Here is a 24,561-nt window from a genome sequence, read left to right on the forward strand (position 1 = left end):
GCTCCCCCCCCCGCCTCCATCCTGCCCCCCCTCCCATCCTGCCTTCTGGGAACCGCTTACAGGGGCGGAGGTGAGGGGTCAGGGCAGGCTGGGCAGGGCTGGGGCCCTGCGGCTGGCAGGGAAGGGGCCAGGAGGAGCCGAGGCTCCCCCAGGGACCCCGCCCCCCGCCCCCCGTGGGTACTCCAGAGTCCGGAAAAGCATCCCAGAGCTGGCGTCCCCTTGGTAGTCCCAGCAACAGCCCCTACTCATGACCGGGATGAGCCCTGGGGGTGCCTAGACCAGGGGTGCACGAAGTGGGTCCAGCTTTGGAGACCCTCGGCCACTGGGGCGTCAAGGTCTGGGACTGTTCTAGCCGGGGGCACAGTCAGGTCGTGCCCCGTTCCGTTCCCCTCCGCTCGGGGAATCCGGCCCGCCGGACCCCTGCCCGCCGCGACGGCAAAGCCCGGCCCGGATCCGCAGGCAAGGAGCGGGACAGCACCCGCGGGTACCCCGCGAGTTCCGGCCCCGGTTCCCGACACAGCTCGGAGGGGCTCAGAGCGACCGGGGGCTCCCGGGGGTTCGGCGCTCCCGGTCGGGAAGCGGGGCCGGGCCCCAGGCTCCGCTCCGTGCTCGCCGATCCGTCCCGGGCTTTCCGCGCTCCCGGCCCCGCTCGTTCATTCATAGATCGCGCGCGCTCCCGGCCCATTCATCCCGGCGCGCGGGGAGCTCCGTTACCATGGCAACCGTGCCCCCCCCACCGCTCCCACCGCGCAGCCGGAGCGCTGGAGGGGCCGGGGGCCGCTCCGGGTCCGGGGGCTCTGTGTGTGTGGGGGGGGATTCCTGGCGACAGGAACCCGGGGGGCTGAGCCCGGGGGTCCCCTCGTTCGTACGGCTGCAGGCGGGGGGGGCTCCCGCCGGCTCAGCCCCCACGAGGTGCGGGCAGCGGCTGCCACGTCGGCGGGGGCGGCCCCCCCTTCGCTCCCCCGGGCCGGGGCAGGAGCCCGGCCCCGGCGGTTTCCACCGAGGGCCGGGCTTGGCGCAGCATAACCCTGACGATCCCTCCCCCCCCACCCCCCAATTCNGTCTCTGGGTTGTGGCACTGAGCTCAGGCTCTGCAGAGTGCAATTTCCCCACCCCCCAAAAGTGGTGGGGACCCCCCCCCCAGAAGGGCGGGGTACAGCGAGTGCCAGCGGGGAGCTGTGGGTGCGAAGTGCAAGGTGGCAAAGTGCGGGTGTCCCAGTGCTGCATGTGAGGGTGGGTGCAGGTCACACGTGTGCACCCACGGCTGTGTGTGTGGGGGTGGTGCAGAGCCTGCAGCCCTCCTTCCGTGCACCCCAGGTTCAGCTGTGTGGGGAGGACAGATGCCGTGCTGCGGGCACCTATTGCACAGGGCTCTGCGTGGGTGGTTGCAGAAAGCTCCGGCATGCAGCAGAGGCACAGCAGGGATCTGCAGCTGGACAAAGTTTCCCAACGTCCTCTTTTTCCTCTCCAGGTTCGAGAGTGAGGAGCCACAGCCTCAGGTGCAGGAGAAACTGCTGCAGCAACCCCACAGGTGAGCCCCAGACCCACGGGTGGGCTCCAGCCCACGGCCCGATGTACAAACGTGGCAGGGCTGTGCTCTAGGTCAGCGTGGGGCTGAGCGTGGATCCTCGCACTGCTGCACTCGCGTGTGCTTTGCACAGCCATGTTCTCCCGAATTTGTGCACGTGGAGCACATGGGCGTTCAAGACCCCGGGTGCGTGCACACGTGTTGGTGCCTGTGCCCTCGGGCACATCTCTGTGTGTGTTCGCACCGATCCCACGGACGGGGTGGGCGTGCAGGGCCCCCTACACGCGGGGGGTGCCCTCACATGCAGCCGTGTGCGCGTCGCGGGCTCCGCACGCCCGACCCGGGCGCCTGGCGCTGCCGGGATGACTCACGGGCTCGCAGAGGAAGCCGTGACTCAGTGCTGGATTCCTGCCGCTCCCCACCCCCCGGCCGCTCCGGCCATCGCGGCCACGTGGAACCCGCGGGAGCTGCGGCCGGCCCGGCGGGACGCGGGTGGTGGTGCTGGGGGTCCCCGCGGGGCTGCTCGGGGCCGTGCTGGGCGCACATGTCCCTTGCCTGGACCGTAGGGATGGAGGGTCCCGGGCACCGGTGCCTTTGGGCACGCAGGAGGAGGATGCCCGGGGCTCGGGGTGGCACAGTGCACGCCCCGATTCCCGCCCCAGCTGGGCGTGGGGTTCCGGATCGGGCACGTTTCCCGGGTGTCTGGGGCGGACCCGGCTCTGCAATCCCCGGGCAGCGGTGCCAGGCGCCGCCCCGAGCTCCAGCCCGGGGGGCTGCTCTCTGCCTGGGGAGCTAGGGCTGCTCCACCTGCCCTGGGTTTGCCGTGGATCTGGGCTGTGGCTGCAGCTCCGCCTGCCCCTGGCACCCAGCCACGGCTGGCACCGGGCTCCCCAGCTGCTCTGGCGGACAGCCCAGTGCTGGGCAAGGGTCTGGGGTGCCACAGTGTCATGCAGGCAGGACTGTGGACCTGAGCAGGGACAGGTGGCTGCAGAGGGAGATGATCAGTGGTGCCATGTGGTGCCCAGAGTGCTGTGCCAGGAGCCAGCAGTGCCTCAGGCACTGCCCTGGGGGTCAGTGGCACTGTGCAATGCCCAGGGTGCTGTGCTGGTGGTGCCACCCAGTACCCAAGGCTCAGTGCCGTGGCACAGACAGGGCGGCCTCTGTGAGTCAGAGCAAGGTGCAGCAGCTGCCCCCTCCTCGCCTGCCTGTTCCCAGGCCCTGCTCACCAGATTCACTTTTGCAATGACTGGTGCAGCCACCCCAGCTCTGCCGAACTCACCCCGACCCACTCTGCCCACGCTACCTGTGCCTTCTGCCCCCACGTCACCACCTGTGGCCTGGCAGGGTGCTGCTGCTGCTGCCTTGGCCAAACCCCCTTAACTCTGGCCCTCATCAGCTCCCACCCCAGGCGCTGCTGAGCATTGCCTTCCAGAGCGAGCCCCATGTGTTCCTGAGGGGCTGCAGCCCCCTCGGTGGGGCTGGGGGCTGGTGGGTGCCAGCGAGGGGGTCGTGGCCAGCGGTGAGTCAGCACAGGCAGGTGTGGACAGGGACTGGGATGGGGACGCCTTGCCTGGGGACACCGTGATCGGGGAATGACTCATGTGTTAAACAAACAAACAGGGGAGTCGGTGTGAAGCTGTGCTGGCAGCTTCCTCCGTGTCCCAGCGCCAGGGAGCTGCTGGTGCACCCCAGCCATTGATCTCCCACAGTGGTCACAGCATCAGGAACAGTCACGGAGCTGCTGCTGTGTGTGGTGTCACACACAGGTGCACAGGGCAGCCCTGCCCTGCAGCCAGCAGGACAGACCAGAGTCCCAAATGCAGGGCAGGGGCTGATGGACACTGCTGATCCAGGGGATCTCCAAACACCTGCCTTTTACCCTCACTGCAAGAGCTGCAGTGCCCAGGGCCAGGCGGGCACCTGGGGATTTCCAAGGTCCAAGCTCACCTGGGCTGGGGCTGTGCAGCCTCTCCCTGGGCTGGCAGGTGTAAAACCCAGCTGTAGGCAACTGCCCAGCTCATGGCATGGCCAGCCTACCTGGGCATCCTGCAGCTTGGCCACGTGCCCACTGGGCTGAGAGTGAGCTCTGGGGTGGCAGCTGACTGCCCAGCTCTGGCTTGTCCTGGTCCTGCAGCCCTGACCTGGAGGTGCCATCACTGAGCCACTTCTGTCTGTTCTCAGATGAAAAGTGCTTCCCCCAGGCCTTGCTGCAGCCAGGGCAGAGCCCGTGGTGTTGCTGTGAGTGATGCTGTGCCCCAGCACAGGGTCCCCAAGCGTGTCCCCAGTCCTCGGTGGAGCTGTGCCACCACCACCAGCACCGTGTGATCTGGGACCTTGTGCACACACGCACTCAGAACGCCGGGAATGTTTTGTGTTGAGGCTGGAAAAGGGTCAGTTGCTGACTGGATTTTTTTTTCCACCCTTTCTGCTGTGGGTTTGGCCAGGTGCCCGGGGCAGGCGCAGGGGGTGGGTGTGAGCAGGCATGTGATGAGCCGGGTGTGACGGGGCTGGCGAGAGCTGTGAAAGTGCTGAGCTGGTGTGAACCTGCCGTCCCATCCCCATCTCCTCCTCTCCAGCCCTTCCTGGAAGAGCTGCAGGGAAGGTCCCTGCTGTGGGTATGGTGTGGGCAGCTGTGCCCATCCCCATGGCATCTGGGTGCCTCATACAGGAGGGAGAGCCTGTGAGGCTGAAGGCTGCAGGGCTGGGGGTCAGTGCAGGTGCCCTGGGTGCTCCTGCCTCGCTGTGGGGGGACACGGTGAAGACCCCACACTGGCTGGGGACCTCGTTGCTCTGAGAGTCCCTGAGCTGCTTCCTCTTCCCCATGGCGGGTGTGTGGGGCTGGCGAGAGCGTGTCCAGCCTGGAGCCACAGGCTGAGTCAGGGACAGAACAGGAATAGAGTCGGGTGCCTGAGTCACGGCCCACGTGTGAAACCAGCAGCACTTCCCCAGGAAGGGGGAACCCCGCAGCCCTGACAACCCCTGGTACATGCTGGCCACTTCCCTGGGATCAGGGTTCTCCCCTCCTGGATTGGCCCTGGCCTCTTTTGGAGCTGAGAGCTGCTGGCTCTGTCCCTCGCTGCTGTCAGCAGCCACAAGGACAGGAGATGAGGCAGAAACGCAGGCAGGGAATGACTGCCTCACCTCAGGATCCCCTCTGTGCTCCCACACGGGGCACAGAGCTCCCTGCCAGCCCCCAGGGCTTTGCCAAGGAGCTGGGAAAACCTTGGGGAAGGTGTGCAGGGAAGAGCCAGAGTACTCAGCCACCCTCGTTTGCAGTCCCCCTTACACACGTGCGTGCACAGTGCACCCCCACACACGCGTGTGCATCACTCCGCAAGTGCGACAGCCCGTCCCGCACCCCAGCCATCCGTCTGTCCGTCTGTGTCCCCCGCCAGCTCCCACAGAACACCCCTCCCTCCCTCCCTCCTCCCCCGGAGCGTTTCCGCAGTGTCTCCATTGATAAATCTGGAGCGTTGCCACGGCGACGCTGCAATGGGGCGCAGCGGGTGCGGGGCTGCCGAGGGGCCCAGGCCCACGGCGGGGTGGGGGTGAGGAGGATCCACGCGTGACGTTGTACACCTGTGACTTCCCAGGTGTGTGGCTGCACACGTGTGGGATTTCCCAGCTGTGTGTGCACGGTGCAGATCGTGCACGCGAGTCTGCGTGTGCACACATGCAAGAACTGATGTGTGCTCTGCGTGTGCAGCGCTGTGGGGGCTCGGGGACCCCACTCTGGGGCAGCACTGGCAGACAGGGCCCTTGGCACCGTCTGGTTCTTCCTGCAGCAGTGCCAGGAGGGGAACTGAGGCACTGGCAGCCTGGGATTCACCCTGTCACAGATGGTCACTTGGGGCAGGGGTTGCTTGGGGACAGGGGGACCTCAGAGTGCCACCACCTCTGACCCTTCCCGCACAGTGCTGGGTCTGGTCAGCATTGTCACACCCTGGTTGTGGTCTCACACATGTGAGAGGCTCTGTGGGCAGGTGACCCCACACACACCCAGCAGCAGTCCCCATGCTGAGATGGGGGTGCAGGTACCTGTGTGTGAGTCCTTGAACATGTGTGTTCTGCACATGTGTGTCCACATGTGTGCACAGTGCCACGTGGGGGGCTGGGGGATGCAGCACTGCTTGGTGACTGCACCACACAGGCAGTGGGACCCCACTGGGGGGGCTGCAGGAGGTCTGGTGTGAGGAGGGGGCTCTGGTGCACGAGGGGAGTGCGGGGCCAGAACTGGGCCATGCACCAGGGAAGCCCTGGGACCACCCATCACCTCCAGCACAGCTGGATGTCTGCACACTCTGGGATGAGCCCTGTGACCAGCTCTGTGTGAGGCTTGGGGGGCTCGGGCAGGCAGTGCCTGTCCCCAGGCAGCTCCTGCTGTGCCCTGCACCCTCTGCCAGGCCACCCGTGGCCACGGCACTTGGGGGTCCACGTGGGGAGCCCACCCTGTGGGCAGAGCCCGACGCTCTGTGGTGAGATTGTGGGGTGCTGAGGGGGTGCTGGGTGCCAGGATCAGCCCCGTTTGCAGCCAGGAGCTGGGGGGACGCGGGCAGGACCCCAGGGCACGGGGTGACACGGGGTTGCCGGCGAGTGCAGCGCGGCCGTGGCACACGCGTGGGCTGCGCGGGCACACGCGTGCGGGGCCGTGTGGGCAGGATCGGTGCATGTAGCGTGGCTGCCCTCTGCTGCCACGGCCACGGCAGCGCTCAGCACCCCTGGGACGCTGCCGGGGCTGAGGCAGGGACCCCCAGGGTGCTGAACAATGGCAGCTCTCTCTGCCAGCCCCCGGCCCGCACCAGAACCCCCCCCCCGGGCTGGGGTGAGACAGCAGAGGAGTGGGCTCTGAGATGCTGTTAAAGATTAAATCCCTCTCCACCCTGTGCCTCCCCCCCAGCTGGGATGGGGTCATGCAGCAGCCAGCAGGGAATGAAGATTTTTCTGGGCTTTTAGAGCAGTGGGGAAGGGGCTCAGCCTGGGGAGGGCTGGTGTCAGTTCTTGGTGGCTCCTGCTGCTCTCGGGGCGTGGGGTTGGCATGGATCCTGCAGCTCCCTCCCATCCTCCATCCCGCTGCGTTGGGAAGCAGGTCACGTCCAGCTCCCGGCACGGCAGCGATGCCGGGGGAGCTCGGCTTTCTGGGGCAGCTCTGGGCTGCTGGGAGCCGCTCCCAGCACTTTTGGGGATTGTGGGAGGAGGATTTCCAGCGGTGAGGGTCTACGTGGCACTGCCACCCCTGGGATGTGGCAGTGGGGAGCTCAGCCCCCCACTCCCCTTCAGCTCATCCCAATGGGTGCTGGGGGTCTTTGCTGCTCTGGCAGGAGCATTGCCAAGCTCCCCCAAAAAGCCCATTGCTCCAGGAGTCGCTGCCCTGTCTCAGGGCAGCTGTGCTGGGTGGCACCAGCCTGTGCAGTGCCAGGATCCGGCCTTTCCCTGTGGAACACCCGGCTCCCAGGGCAGGTGTGGTGCTGCTGGAGGCAGAGACGCTGCCTCTACCTGCCTCCATTCGGCTCAGCGCGAGGGGGGAGAGCGGGGGAACTTTCCCGACTCGTTTCCCCACATGGAGGGGGAAAAAAAGAGAAGGAGTCGCATGACTTGGAGCTTCCCGAGAGGCAGCGCGGGGAGAGAGTGACCCAGGGAGCCAAGAATCTGCTCGGCTGCCGTGTCTCATTCCTGCTCTGCAGCGCGGGGCTGGGAGAGGTTGGGTTACGGGAGGCGCGGAAAGGGGACGATGCAGGATGAGCTCATGCGAGGGCGCGGGAACCTTCTGGGCAGGAAAAAACGTTGATGCTGCAGTTCAGGGATTTCTGCAATCGCGGCTGTTCCCGCAGATGCCGGCTCATTCCGCCGGGCCGCCCCTCGTGCTGATGGCGATAAAATGACTCGGGGACGGCTGTGGGCTCAAGGTGATTCATTCACATGCCCTTGCAGGGAAACAGCAGCACACAGCGACCTGCTGAAGAGCAGAGGGGGTACACTGGGGTCTTGGCAGGACATGGGGGTCCTGGGGAGCCCTGAGACCCTTGTGCAAGGAGCTGGATGAAAGGTCACCCTGCATGGGATTGTAGGGGGTGTGAGACCACCGGCCCTAGCACAAATCATGGCAGCAAAATGCAGTGTGAGACAGTGCCTGAGGGAGTGTATGGAGGAGCCCAAGGGGTCTGGAAAAGCTCCAGTTTCCTTCAACACCTGGGCTGGCCCCCCTCGGTGTGTACTTTACCTCTTGCTGGGAGGGATACGATGTTCCCAATTCTTGGCAGCTTTTCCCCTACAGACTGTGATAAGCCCTTCCTGTGTCCCCAGCCCTCTGTCCTGCAAGGTCGCCTGGTGTCAGGTGGTCAGAGGCTGTTTATCCTGTCCTTGGGTAGCATCTCCTGCCCTTAAGAACTCAATGCTGCAAATACTCTTAGATGATGATTAATGAGCGCTTATATAACCGAACTGAGTCCTTAATGCAGACGGGAGGGTGACAGGAGGGAAGGTGGGAGCAATAAACCGCACGTCGCTGCTGCCGCTGCTTTTCCCACACCGGAGAAGCTGTGATCTGTGCAGGGGGACCCTGGCAGATGTGGGGGAGAGGCCACCCACGGGGAAGCAGCTTGGGCAGCCCCCATCTGGGTTTTCCAGGCAGTTCTGGATCCTGTGGGAGTGAGCGGCTGGTGGTGCTGCCCCAAACCATGTTGCCCATGGCATGGCTGGGCTCTCTGGTGTGGGAGGTGAAGGGTTTATGCTGGAAAAGCATTCATGTGTGACAGTGGCTGGAATGTTGTGCTGGAGGAAAAGGGCAAAAATCCCACAGTAACACCTTAGTGTGACCTGTGAAGGGTGATGAGACTGCTGCTGGAGACGCTGGGTGGAATTGCTTCTAAATTTGGCTGTGTTTGGGCAGGTAGGGACAGTCTGACACACAAGATTTGGTTTTCCATAATCTGGCTGGGAAGCACCAGCCCTGATAAAGCTGCTGCTCAGCGCCAAGGCAGTTTCATGGTCGCCATGGTTACCACATGCTTATTTTCACCATCTTCCTCACCTCAGCCGGGGTGCCCCGGCATTCCCAACCCTGAATCCCCCCTGACCTCAATCGGGGTGCACTGGCATTCCCAGCTCCGAATTCCCCCGGACTCCAGCTGGATGCAGCAGTATCTCTGACTCCAAATCCCCCCTGGACCTCAGCTCATTTCCTAATACTCCAGTTTGGATTTCCTGACGCTGCTGTGACCCCTCCGTCACCTCAGGGCAACTTGTGCCAGCCCTGATCTCGTACACCTTTTTGTTGTGGATCCAATCCTCCCTCTCCCTGTGGATCCAATCCTCCTGCTCCCTGTGGATCCAATCCTCTCTCTCCCTGTGGATCTGATCCTCCCTCTCCCTGTGGATCCGATCCTCCCTCTCCCTGTGGATCCAGTCCTTCTGCTCTCTGTGGATCGCTTCCCCCCGCTCGCCATGGATCTGACCCCCGCGGATCCTGTCCCCCTGCTCCCGGTGGCTTTGTCCTACAGCCCGGTAAATCCCGGTCACAGGGAAGCGCAGCGGCCGTGCTCCTCACCATGGCAACGGCAGGATTGCGTCAGGGCTTTTCTTTCCAACTGCAAAGCTGGATGAGCAACTCCCTCGGGGACAGTAGTAAGGGAGAAGGGAATATTCTTTTCCCTGGGGCGCTCTGGGACTGCCTGTTCCCTAATCCAGCCCTGGTTTGGTGTTTGCTCGGGGTTCCAAGGCTGCCGTGGGCCAGACACGGTGGGGACAGCGAGGGCTCCCATGCCAGGGACACCGAGGGGTCCTGAGCTGGGGACACTGAGGCCCCAAGACTCCGTGTGCCTTCCCTGTGGCACCTCCCTGCTCCTGGTATAAGATGATCTTGCAGGAAAAACCAGGAAGGAGCCAGAGGCTTGGTGTTGAATGGGGTGGAGGCCCAGAGATGAGCTTTGCTTCACTCCGGCCTCACATTCCCTCCTTTCCTGCAATCCCAGCAAAAACAAAGGCAGAGGAGGCGGCTCTTGCGCCCTGCAGGATGTGCTGGGGCGTGCAGAGCTCCCCCACTGCTGTGCCTGGGAGCAGGGAGGATGGTCCCAGGGGCTTTGCCGAGCCTCAGGAGCAGGAACGCGGTGCCAGACCCGGAGCGGGCGGGGGAAAGCGGGGCTGCCTGGAGGGCTTTGTTCCCTCCCAGCCCCGGGTAAGGCACAGCACCAGAGGACGAGATGTGGCACCCACTGCCCCATCCTCCCTTCCCCCCCCCAGCACTCCCGTCCCCTGCTTTGATTTGGGAATGATTTGGGAATTTGGGAACCTCATCAGAGCAGTGCCCGGGGCGGGGGCTGCCCTTGGCTCTCCAGAAGGTGCCGGGGCTGCCGAGCAGGTTTGGGCTCAGCTGCTGCACGGCTCTGGGCAATTCCGTGTGCGGGGACTGGGAAAGGTCCCTACAAACGCCGCAGCAAGGTGGGGACCCCCAGAGAAGCCCGTGGTGCTGTGGAAGGAGCTGCCCGGGTGCAGCTCCTGGTGAGGCTCACCTCGATGTGGGAACGGCACGGGGTGAAGGTGGGAGGGCAGCACAGCTCCTGCTATCACTGCTGCCCCATGGATTTCCATGTGGTGCTATCCCTGCTGTGCTGCTGGACTGGCGGAACTTCCAGGAAATCAGATTTGCATTAACAGGATGGTTAGTCCTACAACCTCTGCCCTTGGAAGCTTTAAAAAATAGGTGATAAAAACATCAGTCATGTGTGGGGGGATTGCTTGAATCAGCTCCAGGTGATCCCTGAGGTCCCTGCAGCCTCTGTGATTCACAGTTTCCCATGGCTGCACCTGTGCACACAAACAGCTCTGCTCCAGAGCGGATATTTGCACTCTCTAAGGAACTTTGGCACTTTTGCCAAATTGGGTCACGGCCACAGCCCTGCTCACAGCCAGATCCAGGTGACCAAAATGAGGGCTCAGCCAAGGCAAACACCCATGGGTGCTCAGGTCTGGAACTCACACAGGAGTGAACTCTGCGTCTCCTGCGTGGTGTTGCCTGTTTGGGACCCCTGGCCAGGTTCCTTCTGCTGCAGGAGCTTTGCTCTAAGGATCCTTGGCTGTTTCAGTGCTTAATTAACTGCCCTAATGAGTGGTGCAACCTGCCAGGTGAGCTGCCTGCCTGGCTGCTCCCAGCACTGCTTCCAGCCAGAGCCCAGCCTGTGGGATATGCAGCGATGTCCCTGAGCCCCTCGGGCTGGTGACATGGGCCAGCTGTGGTCCCTGTGTGCAGCTGATCATGGAATATCCACGAGGATTGTCAAATCCACAGCTGGTGCCATGTCTGATGCCCTGAGTCAGGAGTGATCTGGAGCACTGAACCCTCCTGGCAGCAGCAGCACTGGGGCCAGAGTGCCCCTTTGGCCCAGCTCTCGCCTTGTGTCACTGGTGACTCTCACTGTCAAAGCAAAGGCATCAACACACCCCAGGGAGACAGAAATCACACTTTTGGGACACAACCAAGCAGGGCTGTGCTCGCCATTCCCTGTCACAGCAGCTCCTCTGCTCCCAGCAGCCCTTCATCCTGCTGGGACTCAAATTCCCCCAAAGCAGCAAAGGTGATATTTTCACAACACCCAACCTGCCTGGCTTTGTGTGGAGTCAAATCCCAGTGAATCCCTTGAGTGTCCCTCAAGGTTTGCAGCGGGGTTGGTGTTGGCTGCCCAGCATCTCAGGCTGGAAAATGGCTCTGTGCATCAAGGTCATTTATCCACCCTCATCACAGACCAGAAACGCTCACGTTAATGGGTCTCTAATTTAATCAAAATGCTGTGCTTGTGATTGCAGGCTGGAATCTTTTCCTCTCTTGAAGGGCAAAAATCAATTTGCAGTAACAGCAGACACGTCTGTTCCCTCCTCCAGGCCTAGGAAAGTGAGTAAAGTTTTTCATGGAAGGAAAATAATAATATTGGCCTGGTGTGTCATCAATATTGAGTTTTTTTATGTGCTTTTGAGCACTTTGGTGGCAGCATTCTGTGGCCCTGTGAGCTCAGAAAAAACACAGATGTGCTGCCCCTGGGTTTCGTAATTACTGTATTACCTATGTCCAAACTGCCCTTTTCCTGCAGATCCCAAAGGGATCACAACAAATCGAGGAGGAAAAGTCTGATTTCCACTCTCTGGGAGGCAGGGAATGGGTGATCACTGCTCGACAGAGCAATCACAGGCAGGTTTCTTTGCATCTCCCGTGGTTTGTTTTTCCTCAGTCTCAGTGCCTGGTTTGGAAATCGGTCACCAAATAGTGGTGATTCTGTACTCCAGTGATTTTCTTCCGTGCAGCCTGGCTCAGACTGGAAATGCTGGAAGGATGGAAGGAAGGAAGGAAGGAGGGTGGCCGGTGGCTGCAAACGCTGGCTGCAAACTGCAACATGAATTACAAGGAGTTTCTGGAGGCAGAGCAAACCTGTCTGGTCCTGCCTGGGACAGGGGACACACACACACACAGAGTGACCCCCGATGTGTCCAGCGCTGTCCTTGGACACAGCACACACACGGTGACAGCACAGCCCCGTCCTTGCCACGCTTCCTTCCCGTTTCCTGCACACTGCTATTCCCTCCCATCCATCCCCTCCTCTCCAATCTATTTATTCACGTGCATCTCTTCCTCTCCAATGTTTCCGAACACTTTTCTACATGAGATTGTAATTATTGCACGAAACACTGACCATTTGTATTTTGAGGCCTTTCAAAGCTGTGTAGCCTCTCAATGAGACACATCTTTGGCTCTTCCAGTTTTTTCTTTCAGTACAAACTTTTTACTGCTGAAGGCATTCTCACCTTTGTCAAGGCTTTAAAAGATTTCAATCTTTGAGAAAACAGGTTGAGCAAAGACCTTTCTTTTTGAACAAAACTTCATTACTTTGACTACTTCTCACCATCACCTCCCAAGTGCGTGTACAACAACACCGCAAGGAGGCAAATGAAGGGATCATTCCCCGCGGGACTGAGAGGAGAGCTGCCGCCGCGGGGGCCAGTTCGCGGGGACAGGACGGGCTTCCTGAGCGGGGCGGTGACCGGATGGGCCGCAGCGGGAGGAGCCGCCGAGGCCCGGCCGGGGGCAGCGCTCGGCGCCCAAGATGGCGGCGGCCCCTGAGGCGGCCCTTTGTCCGCGGCCGCCGCCGCAGTGCGAGAAGGGCGCGAAACTGGGCCAGCGTGGGCGTGCCCCCTTCGCCAGAGGGGCGGGGCGGCCGCGCCCCCCGGCCAATCAGCGGCCTCCACTTCCTTCCCTCTCACAGGGGCGCTCCCGCCCGCCTCCCCGCGCGCAGCCAATGGGCGCAGTCCGTCGCGCCCCGCCCCCGCGTGGGTGGAGGGGGCGGGGCCACGCTGTGGGTTTGTTTGCGCGCCCCTGCTTTCGCCCCCGCCGTGGTTTATTAATATTAATGAAATCCCGCCCAATCAGGTGGTGCAGCGGCGGCAGCGCTTTGGTGACGTGTCGCCCCTCCTTGCTGCGGGGTTCATCTGCATATTCATAAGATAGGCGGGATAAGGCGCGGGCGTTTATAAGGCGCCGCCCCGCCAGGCTCGCCGTACATTTCGCTGAAGCTTTGAAGTGTTTTGGGGACCTCGCACCGCCCGGGTATCGGTGAGCGCAGTCGCGCGGGGCGGTCGCGACCGCACCGGGCCGGGTGGTCCGCGGTGAGCGGAGCCGTGTCCCAGGGGTAAAGGGCCAGGTCCCTCGGGAGGCTGGGCCGCGTCTGCGGACCTTCCGATCGGTGCCCTCTGCGGGCACGGGGGGCGCGGCGGAGCGGGCCGGTCTGGGCCGTGTGGGGGAAACGGGCCGCGGCAGGGGGAAAGGTGTGCGCGGAAACAAAATGGCGACGGGCCTCGGCCGTGCAAAATGGCGGGCGGGAGGGAGGGGGCGGTGGGCAGCGCTGTCCAGGGAAGGCCGGTAGGGGGCGCGGCGAGGCGCGCATGCGCGCTGGGCACGGAGGGGCCGGGAGCGGGGTCTCACCGGGGGTCGGCGGGACCCGACCGGCCGCGGGTTCTGCCGGGGCCCGGCCCCGGTGCTGCTCCCCTGCCCTTGGCCCTGAGCCTCGCGGAGCCCCGGCTGGGCCCTCGCTCCCGCCCGCCCTGAGGGACACCCCTTGTAAGGCTGGGAGGCCGCATAAAGCGTGGGCTCCGAGGCGCATAAGGGGAGTGTGAGCTCACACCGGTGTTGCTGTAGGTGGTGTTAGAAGGATTTAATGTTTCACACCTCGCGGGGGTTATGTGGGTTTTTTGAGTCGCTGACTCGGTTCTGTTGGTTTGGCAGGTCAGAATGGCGTCAGATGAGGGAAAGCTCTTTGTCGGCGGGCTCAGTTTCGACACCAATGAGCAGTCATTGGAGCAAGTCTTCTCTAAATACGGACAGATTTCTGAAGGTGAGCCTGCAGAGCCGCGATGGCATAGTTTCCCTAAGTCTGTTAAATTTCCCTGGCACTGATGGGTTTTTATTTCCTATCTCTCCTTTTCACAGTCGTGGTGGTGAAAGACAGAGAGACTCAGAGATCCAGAGGTTTTGGCTTTGTTACTTTTGAAAATATCGATGATGCAAAAGATGCAATGATGGCCATGAATGGAAAGGTGAGGAGGCCCTGGAGTTGATTCTTTATTTCCTGTAGTGGAGGAAGAGAATCAGAGGTGTGCTGCTGTTCAGGCTGTGTGGAAAAACAGATAAATGCCAGTGTCTTACATGAGATGCTGGGGATATAAAAAATCTGGCTATAGGAATTAATATGTAAGAGAATATACATGTATATATATATATATTCTAGGAATGAAACGGTAAAGTTCCATTATGGGATCTGGATGACTGAGCTATAACTTTATAGGCATTCCTGTAAATACAACTAACATATCAGGTTTTTTTGCCTACTTGATTTAATTGTGGCATGAAGTAGACATATATTTCGTGAGAAGCAGCGAGTCCTGGCACTGTTTAGCCAACTGTGAAAGTGTGCAGCTCATTCTACATGTGCTTTCTATTTAAATATTTCAATTTGGCTGACTGTGGTTGTGTTTTAGTCTGTAGATGGGCGTCAGATCCGAGTGGACCAGGCTGGCAAGTCCTCAGAGAACAGATCCCGTGGCTACAGAGGGGGGTCCTCGGGGGGCCGGGGCTTCTTCCGCGGGGGCCGAGGCCGGGGCCGTGGCTTCTCCAGAGGTGAGTGCCTGGGGGTCAGTCATAATGCCTGGATGGAGGGTGTGCCACTTGTCAGAATGGTTAAATAAACCTCGTTTCCGTGTGTTTCCAAGGAGGTGGAGACAGAGGCTATGGCGGCAGCAGATTCGATTCCAGAAGTGGAGGCTATAACGGCTCCAGAGACTACTATAATAGCAGGTAAGGGCTCTGCCCGCACCAGGGGTCGTGGGGAAGCTGTGGTGCAGCTCAAAGCAGCAGAGGAGGAATCGAGCAGCTATAAAGCAGGTGCTGTTTGTCCTGCAGGAGTCAAGGTGGCTATGGAGACAGGAACTCGGGGGGCTCCTACAGAGACAGCTACGACAGTTACGGTAAGTCCTGCTTCGAGCGGGAGCGCTGAGTCCGTGTGCTGTAGGAGCTCTGAACCTGCTGAGCCTGAGCCTGGAGCTGGGGCAGGCTCAGGCTGTGGACGTGGTGGTGCCGGGAGATTCTAATTTAATGCATGTGCAGGAGTTGCTCGGATCTAAGGCAAAGCAAGTGTTTTAAAAAAAAAAAAAAAATAAAAAAGGTGTTCCTGGAGCCCAAACTCGGCTGCCCTAACGCACTGACCCGCGGGTGGGGGATCTCAGTAGCCAAGTAGCCGTAGCCTTGGAATAATGCAAAGGGAGTAAAATGCTGGAACTTGTCTTTGCTTCAGTGCCTTTACAATTGTGCCTGCTTCTTGTCCTCAGCTACACACAACGAGTAAAAATCCTTCCTGACTCAAGATCGTCCTTCCAATGGCTGTATTTATAAAGATTTTTGGAGCTTCGCTGAAATGGTTATTGTGTAGTACATCTACTTGTATTTTCACTTTTGTAGTATTATCAGTTCTGATCTTGTCATACACAGCCTGGCAGCTTCTGAGACGAGACTGTCTGATTAGACTGTCTTGGAGAAAGCTCTGCTTTCAAGTGGTTTTAATCTTTTTTGAAAGCACTTCAGATTTTATTTTATCCTCCATGAATGAGCCAAGGTGTTCGTTTTTGGTTGGTTTTTTTTTTAAGTTGGGGCCCCAATTCAGTTTCTTTTGAGCTAGCAAGGACCTTGTACCAATGTTCACTGGAATCTGAACAAGCTGTGGACTTTTTTTTTTCTTCTTTTTTTTTTTTTTCAAGTGCATTACCTTCGTCTTTTGTAACATTCCTTTAGTGTAGCAAGGTAGGAATGCAGCTTGGGTTCCGTTGGAAGGCAAACCACCTTGATATATCTAAAGAGAAACGTGCTTGTATGTTCAACCCGCATAACGGTATTTTTACTGTTGTAATGATGTAAATGACCCAGAACTAGACTTGCAAACTTACCATAAAGAGGTTCTTGAAAATGTTTATTTATATTGTCCTTTTTTACTGGAAGAAATATGCATATTCCATTGCTGTTGTATTTGAAGTGGTAAAGGATTCCTGTATACAGTTTTCTTTGGCTTTACGAAGCCTATTAAAAGACCGTCTGAAATGAACTCTGCTCCTGACATTTACATTTCATTGCACAACACAACCCTTGGAGACGAAGAACAGTCTTGGGAGCGAGAGGAGGAGATTAGGGACAGTGGCAGAGCTGGCCGGACGATTGCCCGGGCGCTGGAATTTAAATCCTAAAATCGGTCTTGACATCTGAATTGGCCAAGAAATTTCACATAAAGTAGCCAAAACTTGTCTGTAGAGGCTGGAAGTACAAACCTGAGGGCGTGCTAGGAGCGAAGTGCAGTTGGAATGTTAGGAAGGATGAAGCCTACACTGGGAAGCTGTAGAGAAGAGCCAAGTGCTGTAGTCCCTGGGCTGTTCCCTGCGTGCCGAGCGCGTGTGCGATGTAGGGGAATGCCGGGCTTAGCTTAGCTGTGTCGTTGCTTACAAGTTCTAAGAATTCTTTGCTAGCAAATGGAAACTGCAGTGTCCTTGGAGAAAAGAAGTGTTGTGCCTCCAACAGAAACCTCTGAGACGAGAGCTGCTCTCTTGGCTAGTTCATATGTGGAAATAGTCCTGTAATTCGAGGTAACTCCTTTTGCTCATGTCCGCATCCTTCCTCTTGTTGAGAGCTCATTTGAAAGTCTAATGTACCTGTGAAATATTCCTTTTGACAATTTTGGTCAGCTGCTGGAAAAACGTTAACCCATGCCGTATGCAACCTTTGGCTTGTGGCACACCTTGAGTTCCACAGATCAGAGTTGGGCATGCAGCCGTGTCTTGCTGTAGGTACGGAAGCAAGATTGGAACGAACTCCCTGACTCGATATGTGTTCATCTATTGAGACTCTTCCTAGACTTCATTAAGTTGCTCACTTTAATTGTAGCTTTCTTTGCCATCCTACTTGTTGCCATTAACTTTTTCCCATGGCCCACACTTCCTAAGCAGCCATGTCCAAGTGTTAACTCTCTGCTTAGGGGATCCAATCCATGGGCTGGCTGAGCACGGGCAGCAGCCGGCCCGGAACAGTTTTCCCAGACTGTGCTTTGTGGTGTGATGGGTTCAGCGATGGCTTGTGAGACCCTCGTGCGCTGTGAGCTGTGTGGGGAGGTTGGGGGCAAGAGCAGCCTCTGCCCTGGGCTCTTGTTAATGCCTCTCTGCTTTAGCAGGCTGAAGGGACCCGGCACACGCCTCGGAGGCCCAGCGGATCCTGAGCGACCAGAGCTGCGTTCCAGGGGTGCTGCAGCAACTTTGCCAGCCAGGTAACATCCCTTTCCTGAGTTTTTTTCCCTTTGGCTGCGTCCCTGTTGCGTAGCCCTGAGCTCTAAGTGGTACAGTAAGCCTGTTCCATTTCCTGTATCTTTATCCACCTTCCAATTCTTGTCTCAATTTCCTTTCAGCACTGAGACACGGCAGAGAAGACAGAAGGACAGACACTGGAGTGTGGAGATGAAGAGCTCAGAGCGGTGGTGTTGCTCATTTTTACGTGAACCAAATCAGTCAAGACAGAATAAAACACTGAAATGTGGAAAAAACAAATCTCTGTGGTACTTCTTGTGGGAAGCAGAATGTTTTTGGCAAAAGTATTTTGTCTGGTGCACAGCCCAGTTGAGAGCACAGAGCAAACCACTGCTGTGGTGCTTGGAGGTGGACACACTGCTCTGAGCAGATTGATGTGTGGTCCTCATGGAAAGTGAGGTCTTGCTGAGGGTTAAATCCCAAAAATGTGGCAGCTCTGTGATGAGGAGGATTAATTAGTGTTGGGAGAGGCTGACACTGTGTTTCTGGCAGGAGATTGCAGGGTGAGTGCAGTGAGAGTTTGTGATGATCTCAGCTGCTCCTGCCCTTTTTTTTTTTGGGTTAGAGAAGAGTTGTTGATTGCTTCTTCCTGCCCTCTTCTCCCCATCTTTTTTAAACTGATAAACTCAGAATTTGGTGATGGGCTTATTCAAGAGCCCTGAGGACTTGCTGCCCAAGTGCTATCAGTCCCCCATTTTCCACTGATCCACAAGTCTCCAGACATTCCTGCCTGCAGGAGGGGATTATTCAGCTCACTTCACAAAACCTGCTTTTCCTCCTTTAACCTTTTTCAAATTGTCTAAGTGGAGAGCATTTAAAAAAAGCAATCAGCCATGACACACTTCTGGGGATTGTATTGAGCAATTCACCATGAGGATTTTTGCATGTTAATGCAGGAGGATATTAAATATAATGAAGGCTGAGGAGTGCGTGAAGTCTTTGCTGATAAAAAATGCAGTCAGGTGAGGCTTAAATGAATTCAGGCTGAAAATACTTACAAATAATGCTTTGTAAGACCTTCCTAAATAGGATGCTTAGACACAGGCAGAAATAATGAACAGGTGCAAAAATAGCCTGGTTGGAGGTGCTGTTATTTCTGGCACTGCTAATTATGGCATTGAGCTAATGATGTCTTGCTGGGATGGGTGAGGGAATCGCTGGAGCCAGGGGCTGCATGTGGAAGCCAGTGGCGTCATCGGGAAGGTGCCGTGGGTCTGACGTGAGCTCGGGTGACCCAGTTTTAGCCAAAATGCCCTTTTTATTTTTAAAGAAAGCCCTGTGTGTCCAGGCAGCTTGAGCCATTCCCTGAGGAAAAATGGGGAAGTGGAGCAGGGCTGAAGGGCGGTGATTGAGCCCTGGGCAGCCGGAAGCCTCTGCAGAGGGAAAAGATGGGGGATAGAAATTCTTGAAATGCTCAAAATGCTGCTGTTTCCAGCTGTGTTCACCATGGGGCGGGAATGGCCGCCCTGGAGGGAGAAGGAGAACCCTGAGGGGGAAATGGCGGCTCTGGGGGAGAAGGTCCTGCTCTGAGGGGGAAGTGGAGCCACTGAGGGAGAAATGATGACCCTCGGGGAAATGGTGGCCTTGAGGGAGGAAGGACAACCCAGAGGGGGAAATGGCGGCTCTGAGGGAGGAATGAGAGTCCTCAAAGGCGGCCCTGAGAGAGAAAGGATGACCCTGAGCGGAAAATGGCGTCTGTGACGGACGGGGTGTTGCAGTGAGGGAGAAATGGCGGCCCCGCCGAGGTGCGCGCAGCCCGCGAGGGCACAACAACAACAACAACAACCGTGAGGGCAAAATGTCGGAGCCCCTCGGCGGCTCCGTGAGCGGCTCACGGCCGGCCCGGAACGGCGCAGCCCCGGAACCCGCGAGCGGATCCGCGGGGCCCGGGCGGGGCCTGCGCCGAGCGCACCGTCGCGGCGCCTTCCTGCGGCCGCCGCTCCCGCTCCGCCGCCCCGGCCCGGCCATGCCGCGCCTCCTCTTCCTCCTTCTCTTCCTCCTCGTCCCGCACCTCGGCCGCGCCGCCGCCCCCAGCCCGGGGAACAGCACGGAGCCGCCGCGGGCGACCACAGGGAACGGCACGCACACGGAGTCGGAGCACGAGTCCGGGCCGAGGCTGTCGGTGGGGTCGGGGCTGCCGGTGCTGAGGCGCGCGGTTTATGTGCTGAGCGCTCTGTCGGCGCTGGCCGCGTTCTACTTCATGCTGAGGGCGTTCCGGTGAGTGCAAGGCGGGCACGGGCACCCGACCGCGGCTGTGTCCGTGTTCTGCTGGTCCCGCTCCTGGTCTTGTCCCCATCCCGGTGTCCCCTGACCCGGGGCTGTGTCCCTGCTGGTCCTACTTCGTGTTCCCGTTGTCCCGGGCTGTGTCCCAGCTTGTCCCGGTTCCAGGGTTCTCGGGGATCTACCCTGCTAGTCCTGGTTCCCCCTGCTCGGGGATGTCACCCTGATTGTCCTGGGCCTGGACCCAGTCCCCCTTGCTTGTGGCAGTGTCCTTGCTTGTCCCGGTCCCTGTCCCCCACGGCTGTGCCCCTGCCCGTCCCGGTCTTGCTCTGGGTCCCCCCGAAGCCCCCCCGGTGTCCCCCGTCCCTTGCCTGCCCCAATTCCGCTCCTAATCCCTCGGTTTGTGCCCATTTTCCCTGAATCCCCCTCCCTCCCAGCCGGAGCTCTGCTTCCCCGCGCATCCCTTTGGCAGCGAGTCCAAAACGTTGCTGTAAATCCCTAACACTGTTAATTACCCGAGGTAATTAGCGCTAAACCATCTCCCGCTGAACCACCCGCTGGGTGGGGACGGCGGCTCGCTCACTGCGCTCTCCCTGTCCCTCAGCCCCAGGTCCGAGGGCCCCAGAAACGAGCCCAAAACTCATTTCAGGTTGAAGAAGCCCCAGAGGAAGAAGTACGGGCTGCTGTCGAGCCAGGACGAGAACGTCGAGCTGGGTTCCCTCGACAGTGACGAGGACACCGTGTTTGAAAATCGCAACCTGAGGCGGTGAGGGAGCATTTTGTGTGTTTTTTGTGTTGCTCTTTTCCTCACAAGGGGCTGAGGCTCCTTTCCCAAAGCTGTGGGAGCTCTGGCACAGCTCCTGCAACCAGATCTGCATAAATTAAAACGCCTGTGTGTGGTCTCTGTGTTGGCACACGGATTTATCTCACTTTTCCTCATTTTTTGGCCCAGGGAAGTCTCGCTGACAGGGTTATTTGGACACTGCTGTGGGGTCATGGAGCTGTTGGGAGAGGCAGCCCCTGTGCCCAGCCTGGGCCTCCCTGTGTTAGACAGGGAAACAAAAATTCTTGGTTTTTTATTCTCTCCAGCTTAGGAATTGCTTCCAACTCACATCACAGTTCAAGCTCCCAGTCCCATCAGGATATGCATTCCTGTTTTCCCAGCAAAATTCCTGCTTTGTTTTTGTTTTCTTTTTTTCGTTTTGGGAATTGCTTCCAGGTCTCATCACACTTCAAACTCCCAGTCTCAAAGGGATATCCATTCCTGCTTTCCCAGCATTGTTTGATTTCTGGGGAGGTTCTTTTAAGTGAGGAGGAATGTCACGTCAAGGAATGTCACCTCAGCTCCCCCTGATTTTGGGTGTCTTCTTATTTTTTCCAGATGACTCGGGACCAGCGGCACTGGCTGCCTGGAATGATGGAGGGTCCAATCCCAGTGGAATCTCTAGTACTCAAGTTTTAGATCCGCTTACAGCGACTTAACTAACAGTTTGAGCCCTTCCATAGCTGGTGCAGGGGAGAGGGGACCAAACCTGTTTTCTTCACGTGCATTCTTGGGGACATTTCTGGGGAAAGATGGGAGCTGTTCACTGCACGGGGAAAGGCTGAGGTAAAGGAGATGCTCTTGGATGATTTTCAGCACCTGAAATCGGAGCTCGAGAGCTGCCCCTGTGCCTCATATCCCTCTCTCCTTGCCCTGGAAGCATCAGATTCCTTCTCCAGACTGATCCTCTTTCCTTCATGCAATATCAGGTTACTTCTTTGGGAAGTGTCTCTGTAATCAGCTTCTGGGAGGAGCTGCGAGAGCTGTGGCTCTGTTACACAAACGGGGGTGGGAGGGTGATAGTTCAGACACAGCAGCTTTGGGAAGGAGTTAAACGAGTTATATTTTGCAGGATTGGCAATTACTGGGATAATCCAGGTCATTCACGGGTTTACAGACGTGTTAACGAATGAAAGGGGCCACAACCCAAAGGAATCTTTCTCCAAAAGAGGTACAAAAAGGTCTGGGAATGCCTGGACTCTGCCCAGCCCCAGCTGTGACTTGACCAGGGACACGTGTGACATCTGCCAAGCTCTGGATTTTGTGATACCTGAGGAAGAGCCAGATGTGAACCAGGGAGTGTCTTGGAGCAGCTGATGACTGGAAAAGGGGGACCCCAACCTCTCTTGACTGTGATTCAGGGCAGCCCTGGATGAGTTCTCTCCTCTCAAGGACCCTGGAGTTTCATTCCCTTGGCTGGTACTCAGCCGGCATCTTTCCTGCAGCCCATTGTTACGTGGATTTTGGGATCTGATTGTGTAGGACCAAAGGTGAATGTGTCAGGCGGTGGTTGTTGGGTGGATCTGCTGCTAAATCGGTGAAAACTGCTCGCCAAGTGCTTGTGTCTGTGGCCTCTCCTTGGAAACTGGCAGCACATCCTTAAATCCCACTTCCTCCCAAGCTGGTAGTGCCTTTGTTTGGAGAACCCGAGGGATTTGCCCTGCGGGCAGGGAGGGTCCCTGTGGCACCTTTAGGGTGAGGATTTAGAGTGTCTTTGGAATGTCTTTGGCTCCTTCCCTTTGGCTTGCAAATCCCCTGTGGATCAGGGGCACCGATGCCTCTTGGAGAGGGGACAGGGATGTGCTGATCAGGGGGAGATGCTGCAGGATCTCCCGAGGCAGCTGAGGGAGCGCCGTGATCCTGTGCAAGCAGCCACCTTTGTCTGTTCAGGACAGGTGAGGTTTCCTGGAGAAATCCCACCCCCGTGGCAGCTCTGTCTCGCATGTGCACAAAGGATTTTAAAATTCATACGTATATATTTTTTTAATGGCATTGCCATGTGCACACAGTGCTTGCATGTTTTCCTGTCGTTTGGATCCTTCCACACCTGTTTTGGGTGTTCCCTGTTTGTGGCTGCTGCAGATGGGAGCGGGCAGAGGTTCCATGTGGGAATTGCTGGAATGGCTCCACCCGGCTGCAGCTTCCCCGGGGATGATCAGAGCTCTGTGATCCATGGTCAGGGATCTTTCTTGATCCTGCAGGGCTGCATGTGCAGGTAATTCCCTGGCTCTTTTATTCCCTCTGGAAAGTTGTTCCTTGTGCTGTTGAAGCTGTTTGAGCGTGACTGTCCCAATCCACTGCCATGTTCAGTGTTTGACCAACGCATTCCTCATCCTTCCTTGACCTGGAGTGATCACCCTGAGCATTCCTTAGGCTCCCCTCTTGTTGGGCAAGTGGGGTTTGCAATTCTCAAGTTTCCTCACCTCACAGGAGTGGAGCCTTTGTTTAATGTTAAATTATTCAGATCAGAGAGAACCTCAAGCAGTAGGTCTTGCCTTGAAAATAATTCTTCTGGAATTGATTTTGGCTGGAACAGATGTTTGTGTTTGAGCAGGGAAAGGCGTGGAGCAGGTGATGTGGTGCCTGGGCTGTGCTGTGTAGGTACCAGGGAAGGAAATTGAGGTGCCAACCTGGAATTTCTACACCCCTTCCATGTTTTCAGAGTCTTGCTGGCCACCTTGAAAGGGTGCAGGGTACAAAGGTACTTGTGGGGCTGTCACTTGTCCTGGTCTTGGGCTGAAGACAGGTTGGAGCTGTAACCAGGGACCCTGTGAAGCTGATTCCATCCTGCCCCTCAACAGCAGCTGTCATCTGGATTTGCCCTTTGCAGGCCGTGACATTCCATCCCTGCTCTGCTCTGAGTCCTTTTCTAAGAGGAGAAAACCCAAGAGACTCCTTGGGGTGCTCAGCATGATCCCATTTCTCTGGGAAGAATCAGCTGGATCTGGCACTCCCTGCAGTGTGAGCAGTGCCAGGCCAGGGGGTTTTGGGGTGGATCCTGCAAATAACAGCAGCTTCGAACACCTCACGTGACATTTCCACAGAGGAGCAGTTCAGCTGTTCCTTCCATTACTTTTTCAGTTCCTCCATGTGTATTTGATACCCTTGTGTCAGGTCTCTCTGCCCCAGCTGGATCTTCAGTAGCTTTCCAGTTGTAGTTTTTCAGGCTAAGCACAGGAATGCAAACAGACCCACCCGTGCCTGGTCCTGGGCAGGCTGAGGCCTCACCAGCCACTGCTGCACTTTTCTTTCTCCTGGATGAATCGGGGTGTTGGTGGAGGTTCCATGTGCCTGTTGGTCTGCAGGATTCCTGCTCATCCCACCAAAAGGAGCCGATGGACCATGACCTGCAACTGTCACCACCTGTGTGCATGACTGACTACAACAGTCTGCTCTGAATTAAGCCAAAGCCAATTTTCCAAAGTTTACATGATCCCTCTGCTGTCTTGGAGCCTTTCTGGGATGCTCTGCTGCTGATACCAGCCTGCCCAAACCGACTGGGTCATCTGCAGGGTTAATGGGATCTGTGGGAGCGGGGTGAGATCAGCTCTGGTGGTTTTGTTCTGTGCCTGGGAGATGGGACCTGCAGCCCTGCGAGGTTCTGTGCCTGTGGTGGGAGTCAATAAACAGCACTTGATCACGTTGTTGTCTGAACTCCCCAAAGAGCAGCTCTTGTTTCTCCCTCCTGGAACTGCTGATCTGTCTTTAAACAGCCACTGACCCTGTATCGATCCCTGGTTTTCTTGTCGTTGCAGCATCCCCTCCCTTGTACCTGGAACCACTGCAATAAAGCATTCCAGCCCACCCATCCCTCCCTGCTGTGTGCACGGGCTGCTGAACCCGTGGGATGAGGCTGCTGTGGTGAGCTCATGGATTTGTAGTGTCCTTGGGGTTTTCCCCCTGCCTTGCTCCTGCTCCCAGGGCAGTGGCACTCTGCTCCCAGGGCTGCTGCTCACCTTGTGTCCTGTCTGGAAGTGTCCAAGCCCAGGCTGGATTGAGCTTGGAGCAATCTGGTCTGTGGAAGGTGTCTCTGCCCGTGGCAGGGGGTGGAATGAGGTGAGCTTTAAGGTCCCTTTTAAACCATTCTGTGACTTCATGATTCTCCAGCCATCTCTGGGTTGGT

At 57.8% G+C, this 24,561-nt stretch overlaps 2 protein-coding genes across 8 annotated transcripts; both read left to right on the top strand.

The window, feature by feature from the left end:
- Positions 1 to 12,871: 12,871 nt before the first annotated feature.
- LOC121360611 (cold inducible RNA binding protein) lies at positions 12,872 to 17,635 on the top strand. 6 transcript variants are annotated; one of them, XR_005956234.1, is made up of 8 exons: positions 12,986 to 13,118; positions 13,788 to 13,896; positions 13,992 to 14,098; positions 14,540 to 14,678; positions 14,771 to 14,855; positions 14,961 to 15,025; positions 17,263 to 17,358; positions 17,497 to 17,635. XR_005956234.1 is itself a non-coding variant. In XM_041480603.1 (7 exons), the coding sequence occupies exons 2-7, from the start codon at positions 13,794 to 13,796 to the stop codon at positions 15,400 to 15,402; spliced, it is 516 nt and encodes a 171-aa protein (XP_041336537.1). In that variant the 5' UTR covers positions 12,986 to 13,118; positions 13,788 to 13,793; the 3' UTR covers positions 15,403 to 16,152. The 6 variants fall into 6 exon arrangements, 4 of the variants coding, with proteins under 4 accessions (XP_041336520.1, XP_041336537.1, XP_041336545.1 ...); XR_005956235.1 differs by having other exon boundaries at positions 17,266 to 17,358; XM_041480603.1 differs by lacking the exons at positions 17,263 to 17,358; positions 17,497 to 17,635 and adding an exon at positions 15,386 to 16,152.
- A 1,444-nt stretch (positions 17,636 to 19,079) lies between these two features.
- On the top strand, positions 19,080 to 24,093 carry FAM174C (family with sequence similarity 174 member C). Of its 2 annotated transcripts, XM_041480573.1 has the most exons (3): positions 19,112 to 19,612; positions 20,265 to 20,381; positions 20,997 to 24,093. In XM_041480573.1, the coding sequence occupies exons 1-3, from the start codon at positions 19,194 to 19,196 to the stop codon at positions 20,998 to 21,000; spliced, it is 540 nt and encodes a 179-aa protein (XP_041336507.1). In that variant the 5' UTR covers positions 19,112 to 19,193; the 3' UTR covers positions 21,001 to 24,093. The 2 variants fall into 2 exon arrangements, with proteins under 2 accessions (XP_041336498.1, XP_041336507.1); XM_041480564.1 differs by lacking the exon at positions 20,997 to 24,093 and having other exon boundaries at positions 19,080 to 19,612; positions 20,220 to 20,385.
- The last annotated feature ends 468 nt before the right edge of the window (positions 24,094 to 24,561 follow it).

This window comes from Pyrgilauda ruficollis, unplaced genomic scaffold (assembly GCF_017590135.1).
Source record: "Pyrgilauda ruficollis isolate IOZ18807 unplaced genomic scaffold, ASM1759013v1 scaffold115, whole genome shotgun sequence".
In the NCBI taxonomy this organism is placed as follows: Eukaryota; Metazoa; Chordata; class Aves; order Passeriformes; family Passeridae; genus Pyrgilauda; species Pyrgilauda ruficollis.